At 40.6% G+C, this 17,292-nt stretch overlaps 1 protein-coding gene across 4 annotated transcripts in view; it reads left to right on the top strand.

Annotated features, from left to right (window-relative positions):
- The window catches only part of UTRN (utrophin), a 339,422-nt gene that overhangs the window by 61,163 nt on the left and 260,967 nt on the right, over window positions 1-17,292 (top strand). For all 4 annotated transcript variants that reach the window (XM_071433386.1, XM_071433396.1, XM_071433405.1 and 1 more), the window contains exons 4-7: window positions 9,680-9,772; window positions 11,205-11,282; window positions 13,018-13,110; window positions 13,975-14,147. In XM_071433386.1, coding sequence (XP_071289487.1) covers window positions 9,680-9,772; window positions 11,205-11,282; window positions 13,018-13,110; window positions 13,975-14,147 — 437 coding nt within the window. The remainder of the gene's footprint in view (window positions 1-9,679; window positions 9,773-11,204; window positions 11,283-13,017; window positions 13,111-13,974; window positions 14,148-17,292) is intronic.

Below are 17,292 nucleotides of genomic sequence, written 5' to 3'. Positions count from 1 at the left end.
CTACATTGTGAAGATACTTTGCATCTCCATTGCTGACCCTTAGCAACTGTGATAAATCTTTTTAAAGGCAAAATTATACCTATTCATGATAATTAATTTCACATGACCTAAGAAACCTGAGGTAAAAGACATTTCAGAAGTGGTTTTTTTTGGGGGGGGAAAGGAGAATTACGGAGTTCAGTGTATTAGTCATACAAGAAAAGAGATCAAAAAGATTGATTAGGCAATTTTGTCTGTCCAAGGTGACATCACCTAAGATGGTGTCTAGTCCTTTTTGCAGTGCAGTTTTTGTGGTGCAAGCAAGGAAATACTTGATGACTGGTGAAATATTCTACAGTCTAGTTGCTTCTGATATTTTTCTATGCTGAATTAAAATGTAAAATGTAACTTCACTCAAAAACAGCCAAAGCTTAAAAAGCAACAGCCTTGGTAGAAAAAAGGAATAATCTGGGTGGAAAGGAATTAGTGTTTGCACGAGCTGGCCTTAAAAAGGTCAATTTTAGTCTACTTTTTTCTTAGCCTCTTTTTATGAGAAGACCAAACAAACCTTTCTAGGCCTAGCATCTTTTAGCCAAGAAGCACAAAAGTAAATTTTTCTTCTATAGTAGGTTGTGAGTTATGGTAAGGATGACTACTTTCTAGCATAAAAGCAATAATATATAGCAGTTGATATCTCCCAGATATCGTCACAGCAAAAAAATTGTGAGTTTTCTGCCTTCCTTTCAATTCCTGCTGCTTTCTGCTCTAAGAACAAGGTGTGAGCAGCATCTCCCTTGCTGGACTTGAAAACTTGGTATAGTAATATGGGCTGTAAGTATTGCTGACTTGGTTAATGCTCTGGGTTTGGGTCTGATTCTTAGGCTTGGTTTTCACCCCAGTTGTTGGAGGGTTTGTGGGACCTTCTCAAGTACTAGAGCTGAACCTGGTTGAGGCACCAAAGCAAATCTGTTCCTTTAGCTGCTAATGAGACTAGTCAACCTGGTTAGCAGGATTTTAAATTTTTTTTTAAGGGTCCAGTTGAAGTTATGTTGCTTGAAAAACTATAAATAAAAGGATAAACTTTTGGTCCTACAAGAGCAATAACTGACAGTGGTAAGCGGGGTCCCAGCTGCCCCTGCTGGTACTGTTGTGCAATGAGGCTTAATTGCAAGCTCAGGTTATTACTGTTACATTAAACATGTTATTGTAACATAGGCTTATGTAAATGCATTAATAAATGCATTTATTAATGCATTTACATAATGCATTACATGGAGAGAGAAAGACCTACAGTTACTGGTGCCTTGCTGTGCTATTTGCTCTGATAGATCTTCCCTCCTTCGGTCATGTTGTCAGTCGAGTATTTTAGGTGTTAGGTGAATTGAACTATCTTTAGCTGTTCAGCTTTTGCTGCTTCTTAAACTCATGTCTGTCATCTAGTAGAATCAAAATTTCCAGCATCTCTCAGTGATGAGTCTTAGTTTCGCCTGCCACCCCCTGTTAGTCTGGGGTTTTAAATAGCTGTTCAGTTGCTTGTAACTATTTTATTATTGAGCACCAATAGTTAAAAATAATTTGCTCTATAAGGTGTCTTCTTATGATAATAACTTTTTATTTATTTGCTTTACTTGGTATTTGAAATCATCGTTTTGGTACTAGTGTCGTGTTGAGATGCCACAACTCCTTGGCAATATTCAGCATGGAGTACAGTATACCCAGTGAAAATATATCTGTCACAGTATAGCTACTATCTGTGTATGATGTCCTGTAACTCCTGCATGTTAGTGGAAGGAGAATGGAAAAAAGTACCACATTTTCATAAAAATACTTCTGTAAACATTGTCTATGGTCTTAAATTAGAAACTGGTGAGATTATTTGTTGACACAGTTGTTTACTTTATGCAATGACCTTTTTGCTTTCTGATTTGTTTCCCACATTGAGTTCCCATGTGCTGGCCTTATAATGTAGCAGCACTTGACATGTTTTTTACTTGGTCTTGGTCATGATAAAGTGTAGTTCTTGCTCCTGTGTTGTTTGAGTTTAAACTGGTTACCATGAGTTCCCTGGGAATGTACTTGAACATTATGAATGGTTCATGCTATCATTTAAGAGCCCAACCTCTCCAATACTTGCCCCTTCTCAAAGGAAATTGGTCTTTACAGTTCTACTACTGCTTTGATCTATGTATTGAGCACATTAGATGTTAAAAATTGTCATATATTGGTTAAAAAGAATTAATTAAAACAACTCTTAACTTCATAAAAGTGACATTTGAAGATAAAAGAATCTGATTGAAAATCAGTATGTACTGCTTTCTTGGTGTTCCTGAAGTGGCAGATAATGTAAATGGCAACCAGGGCTTTTCCCAGCCCTGCTCTGAGCAGCTGGAACTTGTCTGCTGCATTCCCTTAGTGGTGAAGGTCATTTGTATGATTTTATGAAATGTGTTACTTTCCTGGTGACAGCCAGTGTGCATTAACTGTGAAACTGAGAGGACCTTTCATCCTGGTTTTAATGTTGTGGCTACAAGGTCTGAATCAGTATCACTGAGGAGGATGTGAAATAGAGGTGGCTTCTCTTATTCTCCAATCTCTTTGGCATTCATTAATTGAAAAAGTTAGGTTTAATAATTTAAATAACGTAATTATTTAAATCAATAATTATTGATTTAAAGCACAGGTAAATTGTCTGCTACAGATAATTGAAATGAGAATTTCATGTTTCTAGTTAAGCAACTAGGTAAACATTTAACCTTCTTTAATGATTGCCTTTCCATGTAATTTCATGTTCAAGAATAAAGAACTTAAGTAGTCATGATAAAATGATAAATAATAGCTGGTGTTTGAAAAAAAGGAGGTTTTGTCCTACTGAGAATTTGCGACTCCAGTTTTTTCTCTAACTAGACTCAGTTTGATACCATTCCTCACTGGTAATAAAGGGACAATGAAGAATGTTCTGCTGTAGAACATACTCAAGAATGATCACTGCCTTGTAGCTGTGGTGGCTTTAGTAGAACAAACTGTAAGTGTTGATGGCTGGGCTTTCGACTGTCAGCAGCATTGTATGACTTAAAAAAAATCTGATCTGGATTTTGTTTATATCTTCTTCCACTTCTTGGGAATGCTTGCTGGCAAAGAGGAGGAATGATTACTGCACAGTCATGTTGGCTGGCCTTCGTTGTGAGTAATTCTAGATGCACACAAGGAAGTGTGAGTCACCCTCTTAAACCTGATCCAGGTAGAGGGACTTGAAAGATGGCCAAAGGGGCATATGAGGGCAGCTGGTGTGAGGAGAACACTGTGTGTGGTATCTCCTTCCCAAATAGTGCCGGTGTCTTGCTGGAAAGTGTAAAACTGATGCCTGAGATGCCTGGTCTTGTGTACGTATGGTAGCCAGCTGGTCTCCAGCTCAGAGATCATTAATAAACTGCTGCTTCCTTGTGAGGTAAATCAACAGAAAAAGTTGTTTCTGCTGTGGATAACTAGCAAAAATTCTTTGTCTCTTTGTCTCTGTTACTTGTGTTCACACAAAGGCTGGCACGAAAATGTTTGTTGGAATAAATGTAATGTGATGGATTGGATCTGGTTCTGATCCTTGTGTATGTGCCTAGTGGTGCATAACAAATGTTGTCACCATGCAAAGTTCATGAGAACACAAGCAAGCCTAGCCCTCAGCTTATGTACAGTCTCTAGCTTTTTTTCTTTAACTTTCCTTTCTCTTGCTCTGCCTCCCTTTCCCTTTCCTTTTTCCTCTTCCTCTTTCCCTTACACCAGCCCTGTTAGGTGAATCAACTCCTTTCCTGCTATCAGTGCTAATTTAAAGCACTGGGGAACCAACACTGCTTCTTTCTGAGTCTGTTAATTATGTTCTTTTGTCTGTTTTATCAAGCCCTTGTGTCTGTTACAGTAACTGTGTACAGCGATGCTGGCAAAGCCTTCTTGAGCAGGCTGAGGGAAAGAGATTTCTGCCAGGATTTTTTTGGTTTGTTTTTTCTGCTCTTGCGGCAAACATAAGCAAAGCTGAGAAAAACTACCTTCTGTTAAATGATAAGTGTTCAGTGAGTGGGATGTGAATGCTTTACACCCCAAACCGGCACAGATCTTCTGGTACGAAGTGTGTCCCTGCCTGTCCTTTATGCTGTCTTTGTAGTGTAAACTGGACTCTATTTTGTCTTTGAGAAAGGACCCATTAGCTGCCTGGTATTTGTACAGTGCTCAGCACAATGTAAGCTGCTCTTTAAGTACTTACCAACACGACTGTGACTAGCCATTTGCCCTTGTGAAGGGCTCGGTATGGTTTGTCAATGTCACTCTTTCTTATAAGACAAATACTTAAATTTCTCCATCCATTATGCTCAGTGATGGACTGCTTCTCCTTACAGGACGCTGGCAGGGGCTGAACTACTTTGTACTTGTGTAGTCTTTAAGTATTTAGAAAGTGAGTAAAATGTTAGTTCTGAAGAAGAGAAATTTAGATTGCCTTAGTATACTGTAAGCCAGACAAGAATCTACAGAGAGAGAAATGCATGCGCTTTTTGAATACTGCAGATTGTGTATTTATTTGTGTGTGTATCTGTAGCTACAGACTTCATTTTTCAGAAGGCCAGATTATTTTTTGGGAGTTAGGAGTGGGCAGTATGGATGTGGGTAGGTATGGTGAAGGAAGTAAGCTGCAGAGCCCTGTGCCTTACCTTTTGTCCTCCCCCAGAGCCCAGGCTCTTTGCAGCAGCCCACCAGCCTGCCCCAGCTGGTCTCAGGGCTGCCTGCTTCACCCCAGTGCAGTCTGCATGGAGCAGGTGCCCTGATGGTGGTCAGACTGCTGGGTTAGAGCCAGGCTTTAAGTGTGCTCATGGCTCCTGGAGTAGTAGAAGTACAGGTCCAGCCTTAGGGGCCATGTAGTGCAGCTCCCAGATTGCCCTTGCACTGCCACAGCAGCCTGCCCCAGTAGGCTTGGTGGTGGGCATTGCTTGTGAGGTGACGGGGCTCTGTGTGGGTTTTATCACAAAGAGAGGGTGATGGCAGCAGCCTGGCCTGGCTCAGGACTGGCTCGTACCTGGCCCAAGAGGGCATGCATGGCTGCTTGGTCAGCTTTGCCCCAGAGTTTTAACTTGTCATCTCTTGGGAAATAAAGGTATGGGACTATCACTTTGGGCTGTCATTTAAAGAAATTATTTTCCTGCACCCTTCTATGCTTAATAAACTTCATGAGTCATGTGGCTGTCAGAAGCTGGGATCTGTAGCTGTTCTGTTTGCATAAAGAAAGCAGAAGACTTCCTGAAGCACAGTGGGTTGCTATTGAAATGCATCCCAAGAAAGCCATCCAGTATCCAGCTGCACTGTAGGACAAAGCAGTGATGTTTCTGACTGCAGACTTTATGGCTCACATAGCAGATCCTGCATGGAAATGTGCATTCAGGTATGAGGAAAATGCATGACTGGGAGGAGGCAGTGTGAGCAGAGCAGGATGCAGTGCCTGTGCAGTCTCTGCTCCATTGGGACATCAGCTGACTGTTAGGGCTGGCTTTATGCATTGATGGGACAGCTGAGGCTGCCTGGGTGGCAGCTGCCACCAGGTGTGTGCATGGGATTCAGGTGGGTGTGGAAAGCTGAAGAAGCAGGTTTCCAGCTTTCCTGGTGGGTGTGCTTCTGTGGAGGTGGTGATAGGCTTGGTGGGGTGGGTGTTGCAACCCTTTCTTAGCAAACTTGAGTCACCTTGCATGTGGGAAAATACATCCTGTGAGCTGACTTCTTTCCCTCAGAGAGCATTTACTAGACTTGACTAAGTACAGAGGCTTTGTGTATTGCATTGTCCGTTTTGAGGATAGTGGGTACTTGAACAAACAAGGAATGAGTAGCTTAGTGTGCAAAAATAATTTAATACTCTTCTGTTGACTCCTTGAACTGACAGCAAAACATGGTGCTCTGCTGGCCATCAAAATGGAAAAGTCATTCTCCTGAGAAAGCAGATTAAATTATTTCCACCATCACAGCAGGGAGCATTGCATAGGGCTGGAACATACTATGACCTGTTGAAATGAACGACTGAAAGCAGGAAGTCATTCAGCTTATTTTCATGCATGTGAAGTGAGGGTATGGAAGCAAAGAAAGAAGGCTGTATCCTCTTAAAACTCTTGTTGCACTGCATTAGATGAGGTATCTTTCTGCTTTTTCAGTAGTTCCAAATCCTTTTTAACTTCTGTACCTAAGGCATCAAATTCATTGAGGATATATGGCTGTAACATTCTCAGTTTTGGTGTTACATATGTGTATGCTGTTCTAATTATATATAATTATAATTAATTGTATAATTATAAAGGCTTTCCTTCTGTAGGGCCTTTGATGGTGTCTCCCACAACATCATTTGTCACTTAATTGGAGAGATAGGGGTTTGATGAATGGACTGTTAAATAAATGAAGAATTGCCTAGGCAGCTGCATCCAAAGATTTGCAGTCAACTACTCAATGTCCAAATGGAGATCAGAAATAAGTGCTGTCCCTCAGGGGTCCATAATGTGATCTTAAGGGTTCAATATCACCAATGATGTGCAGTGGATTTGAGTATGCCCTCAGGAAGTTTGCAGATGACACCACACTGAGCAAGTGATGTGCAAGTGGGAATGGAGGTCACCCAGAAAGACTTCAGCCTAGTGAAGTGGGCCCATATGAATCTTGTAAAGTTTGTTGAGGCCAAGTATATGGTCCTGGCCTGCACCTGCATCATGGCCTTCCCCAGTATCTGTTCAGACTGGGAGATTAATAGATTAGGAGCAGCCCGGTGGAGAAGGACTTAGGGGTAAAAAACTGGACATGAGACAGCAATGTGTGCTTCAGCTCAGAAAGCCAACCATACCCTGGGCTTCATAAAAAGAAGTGTGGCTAGCAGGTCAGTGTAAGTGATTATTCCCCTGTACCCTGCTCTGGAGAGGCCCACACTTCAATGACTAAGAAGCTTGGTTTTTGAGTTTTTTTTGTTAGTTTTGTGCTTTCACCATGAGTGTTTGACTATTACTGCATCCAGAGACCTCTGTTAGCTCCTACTGCTTGCTTGTCTGGTCATATGAACAATTTCCTTGTGCCCTTAGCAACCTATTTTTACTGTCTTCAGTGTGGTGATGCAAACCAAATGTAAACTAAATTTTACTGGGTTGATTGCTCTGTGGCTGATTTCCTCCTCTATTACACCATGCTCGAGCAGGTAGCCCTAGAGCGTGTTACTCAGGATTGCATCCAGATGCTTTTTTGAACATCTCCAGTGAGGGAAATTCCACAACCTCTCTGGGTAATCTGTTCTGTTGTGCACAGGGAAGGTATTCCTTATGTTCAGGTGAAACTTCTGTCAGTTTCTGCCTGTTGCCTCTTGTCCTGTTGCTCTATTGAGAAGAGCTTGGCTCCATCTTCTTGGAACATTCCCTTCAGGTACCTACAGACACTGATCATGTCTCAGTTGTCTCTTCTCGAGGCTGAACAGGTGCAGTTCCCTGAGACTTTCAAGTGTAAGAGATGCTCCAGCCCCTTGATCAACTTTGTTGCCCTTTGCTGGAGCTACTCCAGGAGTTCCACATCGCTCTGGTACTGAGGAGCCCAGAACTGGACACAGCACGCCTGAGTCACACACACACACCTAGTGACATGTGGCCTCACTAGGGACTAGAAGAGAGACAGGATTACCTCCCTTGACCTACTGGCAGTGTTCTTCCCAATGTCCCTGGGATACCATTGGCCTCCTTAGCCACATGGGCACACTGCTAGTTTGTGGACAGCTTGTTGTCCACCAGGACTCCCAGGTCCTTCTCCACAGAGCTGCTTCCCAGCAGATCAGCCCAAGCCTGTACCAGTGCATGAGATTATTCCTCCCTAGGTTCAGGACCCTGCACTTGCCTTTGTTGAATTCCACACAGTTCCCCTCTGCTCATCTCTCTGACCTGTCAAGGTCCCTCTGAGTGGCTGCACAGCCCTCTGGGGTATTGGCCACTCCTCCAGCTTTGTGTCATCTATGAACTAAGGAGGAATTTGTGTCATCTATGCTAAGGAGGAATCTGTCCCTCCATCCAAGGCATGGATGGAGAAGTTAAACAATCTGGACCCACTATTGAACCTTAGGGGACACCACAAGTGACAGGCCTCCAACTAGACCCTGTGCCAATTATTGGGACCCTCTGGGATTTGCCATTCAGCCAGTTCTCAATCACCTTTCATCTGTCCAGTTCACACACCTGGGTTTGCCTATGTGAATATGATGGGAGACAGTGTCAAAAGATTTGCTGAAGTCCAGGTAGACAGCAGCCATTGGTGTCCTCATCTCTCCAGCCAGTTGTCCTGTCGTAGGCTCCAGCATGCTTTAAAAATTTGGTTGAGTTGCTATGCTGCTGTGAAGCATCTGAATGAAAAGTACGTGCTCTGAGAAGATCATAGTTACCACTGTTTAGCTGGTTGAAATTGTTACGTTTAGTAATGTTTTTGTACAGGAAGCTAAAATATTTCTTTGCAGCTGTTCAACTCTGACTTTTTTTTTTGTGTTGGTAGTTTTTGTAGTATCAAATCTAACTAAATGGGGCACCTAAGAAAAACCCATATGAATTTTGGAGAAAACCAGATATTTACCAAAAACAGGGTTCACTGAGCTGTTCAGTTCTTTTTTTCCTGATTTGTTAGCCAGTATTTGGCAATTACCAGCAGCTGTAGGGCAGGAGGAGATAAGTGAAGACAGGAGAGATCTATGCCAGCTAATTTATGTCATGTAAGGTGGGTCTTTGACAGCCTTCTTTCTGAAGAGCAATGTTAAAAAGTCAAGGTGACAGGAAAGAGCAATATTGGAGCTTTTTGTGGTACTTAGAAAATATTTTTCTTCTCCTCAAACTGGCACTTGGAAGGGACACTGAAAGCAGTAGTTTAATTGATTTCTTGGCAGCCAGCAGGTGAATATTACTAAGCAAATGCACTTGGGTGTTGGTGGCTGTGTCTTCTCCCCCTGCCCTGTAGAACTGTCCCATGGTAACTTCCTTATGGTCCAAGAAGAGATAATATAAAAAGGAAGCATAGAAAAGATTAACATGATTCCACTCTGATCTGCCATGATTTTTGTACAGAGTCCCTTCACTCCCAAAGAAAGTAAAAATTAGAAATTTATAATTTAGAGTACCTCTGGGTTTCGCATTATGATTCTTTGCCATGGTAGAGAAAGTGATTAATTTGTTTCAATAAATATCATACCTTTTGATCTACTGGTCTTTGTAGAACAGTGGCTCCTTACACAGGGCTCAATTCCAAGTAATTTTTTTGTCCTTTTTTAAAATCTGACAGAACTTGTCCCAATAGCTTTCTGAAAAGCCTCTGTTTCTTCTTCCTTTAGATGTAGCCAAAAAAAAGCATTCCTTCTCAAATGACTCCTCAAACTTGCCAAGTTTTCTTTCTTTGCCATCTTTGCATGTTCATGCATCCACCCTAATCTGAGCCAGGATGCACTGATTTGGTTCCTTATTATAAGGCTGCTGATGCACAGAACCACAGTGATAGGGAGGAAAGAAAATAACACTTAAAAAGGGAAGGGTTCCTTCTTGATCATTGTAGCAGTCCCCTAGCTTGCGTTTACTACTTTTAGTGCCAATTAAGAATTAATTAAAAGATGCAAAGGAAAAAGTATCTATTTTCAGGGAAGTTCTGCTTAAATATTGTTTTTACTACTCTTTTTTTTCTTCTGCAGAGTGGGAAGGCCCCAGTGAAGGACATGTTCACAGATCTCAAAGATGGAAGGAAGCTTTTGGACCTTTTGGAGGGTCTGACAGGGAAACCTCTGGTAAGAGAAACATCTGAGTCATATTTCCATTTATTAAAAAAACCCAGACCGATGAATAAACAAAACACAAACCGAGGCATGTGCTTTTTTTTAATTTTAATTTATATAAAACCTTAATTTGCTTGTAATGTGTACTTGTTCTTTACAGTTCCAGTGGAATTCCCATGAACTCCACTCATGAGATACAGGGTCAGGCTGACCTGCCTGACCCTCGCTTGAGGGTTTACATACTGTCTAGCAAAGCATGTAAAATCAGTGGTGGTGTTCACATAGTGTATGTTTTTAGTAGAGATCTTTTAAAGGTCTGTTTCTGGATGATCAGATTGACCTGTGTTCAGCTGGATCCCTGTGGGCTTCTAGTAAGCCCGTGAAAGATCCCTTAAAGAACAAAAAGAAAGTAAAAAGACAACAGCTAGTAGGTAAAAATATGTACCTCCATTGAAAAATTGTACTGTCTAGAGACAGGAAAAGGCTGAAAACTGCTCAAAATGTGTTTGGGAAAGTGGATGTGGCTGAAAACTATTCCCCTGCTAACATTAATGGCTCTTCAGAAAGATGCATAAAATATAGTGAAACCTGTGCCATTACTTATTCTTGATTTCACTATTTATACTGTCTCAAATTTGTTTATGGCCCTTATGAGGAACCTTCAGTCAGACAAAATTTCACATTGTGAGCTTACTTTATTTTTTGAGCAGATGTGTTTTACTACTACTTTTAATAATTTGTGGTGTGATTTGAACTATGATGAAAACAACATGAGTTTTTTGTTTCTAAGTTGATTACTGTGTTCCAAGTTCAGTTCCATGCTCTTGTAGTATGATCGCTTTCTGCCATAGGAATTAAATTATGGTGATTAAAACAAAATGGAGTGGCAGGAATTGTCGAGTTGAAGGTTTGTTTTTATTGGTGGGATTTTTTTTTGGTTGTGGAGGGTTTTTTTGTTTTTTTTTTTTTTTTATTCCCCCTGATATTAAAGGGAAGGGAAAGTCAGGAAGCATGACTTCTTCCCAGTATGCAAAGATTTAGCAGGCTTTTGGTGCCAGAAAAACAAATTGCTGCTTGTTCTCTCATGGGAGCCAGAAAATTTCAAGTACTCTGGCAAATGTTCAAAAGCCTCAGATTTTCTCCAGGAACTCTTCCTTTGCCTTTGCATTGCTGGTTTATAATTCTGTAGATGCTGGGAATAAAAATTTTGGCCTTACGGAAGATGAGCTGAAACACATTTTGAATCCAAGGCCTGTCCTGTGCCTTTGGTTAGGGAATATTGTTCTGACCAGTTTTCATTCTGAAATTGTTGTGGATGATCTTGTTTGGGTTTTCTTAATACTACTAAAAGAAAGAAGTGAAAATTTGGAGATTTATTTCTCTAATCTTGTTTGATATGTCCATTATTTCTGATGTTGAACAGATTGTAACTTTTTATTTTCAGCCTAAAGAACGAGGTTCCACCCGAGTACATGCTTTAAATAACGTCAACCGAGTACTGCAAGTCTTGCATCAGAACAATGTGAGCATGTTTTTCCACAGCTTTTTGAGAGATTCTTTAGTTTATTGTTGTATGTAAATGAGTTCAGAATGCAGGGAGTAAAGGTTTTTTGTATCTAAAATGAGACCTCATTGAGATGGGTAAACTGTTCATAGTTTCTTCTATGATGTAGAATTTCACTGTCCAGCAATTTTGTGAGATCTTAAAATGCAAACTTAATAATGTTATTAAACTACTACTCACAAAACTGTGGTTTGTTCAGATGTGTGCAGCTCCTAAGAAAAAGGTGCCTTGAAGCTTTGCTTCAAGCAAACCGAAGGACAAAACAATAATTTCAAATAATGCTGCATAATTTGTGCATGAATCTGTGAGGGGATGGCAGGTTTTGTGGCTCTATCCTGCTCTCCAGGAGGATTCCCAGGAGGATCTTTTCATTGACTTCTGTCATCTCTGTGTCAAATGTATAGTGTTTCTAATTTGCAGCTTTGGTGACTGGTCAGAATAGCAAACAAGCAAACTAAATCAAATCATACTTTAAGAAAAATAAAAGTAATAATTATTTAGCTTAATATTTGTTTTTAATGCCTGGAAGACAGTAGTGCTATAGTAAAGTGGTTTTAGTTTTTCTTCCTTTTTTGACGAACAATTCCTGATAAGTGTGCTGCCTATACTTAGAGTTTCTATTTGTGAATGTCAGGTCACTAAAATAACGTAATAAGATCATTTTGGAAATAAAATACATCAAATACAAGAAAGCATGGGTGTATTTATATAAACTGCTTATTGAATAGTGATACAACATGCTGTATTATACTGCAATTTCCCCTCTGTGTTGGTGGACTAGTGTCATATTTCTTGGAAGCAGACAAAGCTGGCAGTGGGTTCTTTTTGTTCTTTGAGGTACTGTAAATATTGATTAACTTTTTAAAGGCTAAATAATGAGTTTTTCAGCTTGAAATTGATTTATTTTATTATGACAATAAATGAAACAATACTGAATTGCAATAATTATTTTTTCCTGAGGCTGACAGCATCTGGGTTTTTGGAAGTAAACAGATGGTCTTAGTTAGCTGAAGGTTGTTAGGGTCATGTAGTTGATTTATGCCTACTGCTTTGCTTCATTAAAAAGTGTGTTGTCTGTTACGATGGAGGGAAAAGGCATCCACTGAGAAGCAGTTGCGTTCTGTTGTTTGAGAGTTTGTGGGCTCTGCAATATTCATAACTTGTGAAATAATTTATAAAAGTGTTTAAATATATGTTGCAAGGATTGGACAAACCTAGGGTGTAGATGATCAAGTAATCCTGTTCACCTCATCCTTTAAGCAGAATAGTTCCAAGTAAGGAAAGTCAACTTGTTTGATTTGTAAATCAAATTAAAATATAAAAATAACTGAGGACAAAACATGCTTAACTTTTATTTTCCTTTCAGGTTATTTATGCTTGAATTTCTGTTTTTCAGTTTTGACTGAGAGTATGCACCTGTACATATAGAGGAGAGAATAAAACTTTTTCTCTGGAAAATCTTCTTTGGTGTCATCATTTGTCATGCAGTTTAAGAAGTTAATGTTAAGTTTATTTAAGCAGTTGTCATGACAAATTCAGATGAACAATTTTCTGTCAACTCTGCTTTTCTCTTCAACTACTTTTTATTTCAGAGCACTTGGTAATACTTGGCAGGGCAGCCTAGGATGTGGGGTGGGGCTGTTACTTGGAGCTGTGATAAGTGTTTAATAGAGAGTTGATTCAATCTCTCCAGGTGGAGTTGGTGAATATTGGAGGAACTGACATTGTTGATGGGAATCACAAGCTGACGCTGGGGCTGCTGTGGAGCATTATCTTGCACTGGCAGGTGAGAGGCTACTGTGAGATCTCTTCCTTTCCAGGAATCACGTACATTGTTCTGCTGTGAGTTTCTCAAACCTTCCCAGGCTTTTGGGGGCAGAAAATACTGCTTCTATTTTGGGCTGGTAAATAAAGGCAGGCCAGTATTTGGTTTCTACTTGAAGTCTATTGGCTGCCTCCCATCATCTGTATTCTCGTATGTGCCCAGTTGTGCTCAGCTGCTCAGTTTACTTCCTGCTGGTGTGAATTGCAGAGAGGCTTTTCAGGCTGAAGCATTGTATTTCTATTCCTTCCTCAAGGGCTTGAGGCAGGTAGTGTTTTACTGTTTAGGTAGCTGTGTTTGTCTTGCATCTTACAGCTCCTTTGTAGGTTTGTTAGTCTTATAGGTTGAATTGTTCCTGGTTTATCTAAGTATCTGGGAAGATCATTGAATTAATTTGGAGGGACTTTGGTAGATGTGTATAACTAGCACCCAAATAACAAACTATTTTTGCAGGATGAGCAGATATCCTCTTCTTGCAGAAAACTTATACAAGCTGTATTTTTGGAGTTTGTTTACTGGTGGAACCACAGCTCAAGGCAGTGAGGAGTATTATTCACTATGCTTAGAACAGACAGCACCAAGGAGAATGAGAGGATCGTAACGTACGAGTAATGTGCCATTATTACACAAAGCATCACTGGCATTTGTAAGCAGTAGAGGGCAAAGATGGCCTGAAGACTGCTAGTCCCAAATTTCATGTGAGGAATTGGAGTTTGATTCATAGCTTTTCATGGGGAAACCCTTTCGATGATTTGTGCAGTAGTTTGGTTTTGCAAGGAGAAAAAGTGGGGCATATGTTTGTAAGGTGTAGTTGTTGCTGTCTTGCAGGTGAAGGATGTAATGAAGAACATCATGTCAGATTTGCAGCAGACCAACAGTGAGAAGATACTGCTGAGCTGGGTTCGCCAGTCCACCAGACCTTACAGTCAGGTCAATGTTTTGAACTTCACCACGAGCTGGGCTGATGGACTCGCCTTTAATGCTGTGATTCACAGACATAAGTAAGTGACAAACAGCTTGTGTTTGACCTAGTGAAGTAAATAGCTTTTTTTCTGTGTCTTTGTGCTTGAACATTTGACAGCTTCTGGCCTATTTCCGTGATGCATTTTCCAGGATTCTTGTTTGCTTGTCTTTTTTTGTGGTAACAATAGCAGTGGTGGGACATTGCCAGCATATTGCAAAGGCTGTAGCCAAGGCAGGAGTGTAACAGAGTTCCTGCACATGCACAAACATTTGCTAATTGGAGTGGGTTTACATCCCACTTGGTATGCATTTTAAAGTGAATATATTGAAAGGGTCTCTGAGGGGGAAGGAGGAGTTGACCATCTTCTTCACCTGAATTTCTCTCCTACCTGCCCTCCTTTGCAAAAAGAAACGTTTTTTCCCTTGGAGATTGCTGTATTAGTTTCAAAAAGAAGATACAGAACTTCAAAATGAAGAAATGAGATGCTTTTTAGTTTTTCTGGTGTTTTTTAATTTAATGTGCATGAAGGATGATGTATGCAGTTCTTTCAGGAGAACTGTGGGGCAGAACATCAAACTCTTTAGGTATCTGTAGAATATTCTTTACTTTGTTCATTATACTTTATAAGGAATAGAGTTAAAGTTTCTTTGCACAGATCTTTTGTCTTCTTTCTGATTTTTGCAAGAATCTTCAGAAGTTTAAATAAATCATCATTACAGATTCTATTAAAGTTACATACTTTTTTTACTTCCTTTTTAAAAATCTCTTTGAGATCTACTGGGCAATCCATTCTAATCCAGTGTCTCTTAAATGAAGTCAGCTCATTGCTTTGCAAGGTCTGACTGTTCTAACCCATAAATAACCATTTTAATGTGGAAATGGTATAATAATTTCTAGAATTTAACTAGACCTCCTGGTCACCAGGTATTTGACACAGCAAATGCTTTACAAACACTCAGATTTACACCCAGCAGATGCCAAGTGTTTGCAGAACATACACTCACTTTGAGCCTGCTCTAAAGTGCCCATTTGGCCTGTGTAACTGCAGTAGGCTCTGTCACAGGCTCGCTGGCTTCGAGACAGGTCTGCCCTGACATACCTCTGTGTCTTGTGGACCAGGGCTGGCTTATGTTCAGCCTTCATGGCTATCTAAGGAGGGCCAGCACCACGCTGAGGGCTTCTGCAAGTTTGGCAGGGCTGCTGTGCAAGGACAGAGCAATACTGCCAAACCTCTCACTGGAATTTATCGCAAGTATTACGAAGTCCCTCCCCTGGATTGTGTGAGCAGTCACGGTGAAGTTTTCCTACCAGCACAACTGCCTGTAGTGGCCTTGCTCTGCTGCTAAATGTGTGAAGCTTTATGATGGAGAGTGTGCCAGCTTTAGACACAAATGAAACCTAGGTGACTTGAGAGAAGCAGAAAAATTAGTTTTAGGCTGTTTGTTGTCCTTTTGTTTTGGCTTTGCAGGATCTGAAGTCTCTGCCCTTTTCAGAGCACTTGTTAAGCAGCAAAAGCCTCAGCTGAAAGCTTTTGACTCAGTAACTGTGCTTTCCTGTGATTTCCTAAAATTTGGGTCTAAGCCTTTTATTCCATATCTCTTGGAGCTTGACAGCTGCTGGCATGTCAGAATTCAGCTTTGTTGTCCCTGGGCACAAGTCCTTTAGTCAGAGAAGCACCATTTCCCCCATACTTTTAAGAAATCTTGAGCTGGGTTTCTCTTTTCAGCTTTGAAGGAGAGACTTTAAAAGCACTTGCAAGGAACAAGGAGACTGGGGCAGGTTGCAGAAGCTGTAGGACAACAAAGCTATTTAACTTACCCAGACAGTAGTGCTTCCCTACCTAAGGGGCATTTTTCAATATTGCTTTTATATTTTAGTTTAATATGACACTTAAAAGAGGAGAATCTTGGATTCCAATTAGATATTTAATATCTTTTCCCATTATGTATCTATCAGCAATTGTTAGTTGTACTACCTCTTGGCTACAATATCTAATAACTTTGTAACACTTACAGCATGTAAGTAACTTATTGCCTCATATAATTTTATTAGCCGGTTACTGCTCTCTTTCATTTACTAATATTAGCTTAGCTCCTCTTTGAATTGAATTCTGCTTTTTGGTTTGATTTTCTTACTCTTAGGTAAGTACCTAGTTGTGATCTATTATTTTGTTTTCAAAGTCATTATCTACTAAAGATTTACATGAATCTGTGGTTCTCCTTGCTGCTTTTGCATAGATGTACTTTTCCATGAGTTTCTATGCATATCTTTGTTCCCGCTCACCCTGCTTTCTTCTGTCTTTTTGCTTTTTAGGCTCTGTTGGCTTAGGGACTTCCTGTTTCACAAATGTAATGACTTGACAGATGATAAAGCATACTCTAAGTCAATTTACAACTGAATCAAATATTAAAAGAATTAAAGACAAGCCCATCTCTTCCTCCCCAAGTTATAAAGTACAGAATCGATAGCAGTGTCTTGATGAGAAGCCACAGTTGCAGGAGAATAGAAGGTGTTTAAATGGCTCTGCAGCTGTGCTGCTGCAGCACTTGGCTGACCATGCCCCACGGGTGTAGGCACTGCTAGGAATGGGCCCTGTTTGCTCCCTCTGCTTCCTGTTGTGTGCTCTGCTCTTTCCCCTTGAGACCCACCAGCGTGTTTTGGGCGCGCAGCTGGACTGGAGATGCCCTTGGGTTAAAACTGATCTTAGATGAAGGCTGCTGAAACTGCAAATTGACCAGCTCCTTGGCCTGGTTTGCACTGGGCCTCATGAGCACTTGGGGTGGGGTGTTTTCTTGTAGGCTGTTGTTTGTTGTTTGTTATGAGGGGAACAAGACTATGGGGAAGAGTGAGCAAGTGGGGTGGAGACTGCTGTTTCTCCTGGCTGTGATGGCCTGGGGTGGTCACTGAGCCACATCACAATTTTGGAATGAGGTTTTCCAGGAACAGAGTGACTCTTGATTACCCAGCAGTGCTTGATGCAGAAAATGTGTAGTAATAGTAGTGCTGTAAAAGAAACAGCTGAGGAAAACTGATTCTGGCATACATTTTAAACAAAGCTTATGTGTTCTTGCTAGTGGTATTTGATCTCATGTTTAGTCAATGACTTTGTTTAGGATGTGGAATGGAAAGTGGATGTTGCTGTGAGCATGCAGTCAATTAATTTGTGGTCATGAGATTGTCAC

Source organism: Agelaius tricolor, unplaced genomic scaffold, assembly GCF_023055355.1.
Source record: "Agelaius tricolor isolate 1412-34295 unplaced genomic scaffold, bAgeTri1.0.p SCAF_1, whole genome shotgun sequence".
Lineage (NCBI taxonomy): Eukaryota > Metazoa > Chordata > Aves > Passeriformes > Icteridae > Agelaius > Agelaius tricolor.
This window is presented reverse-complemented; position numbering and strand designations above follow the sequence as displayed.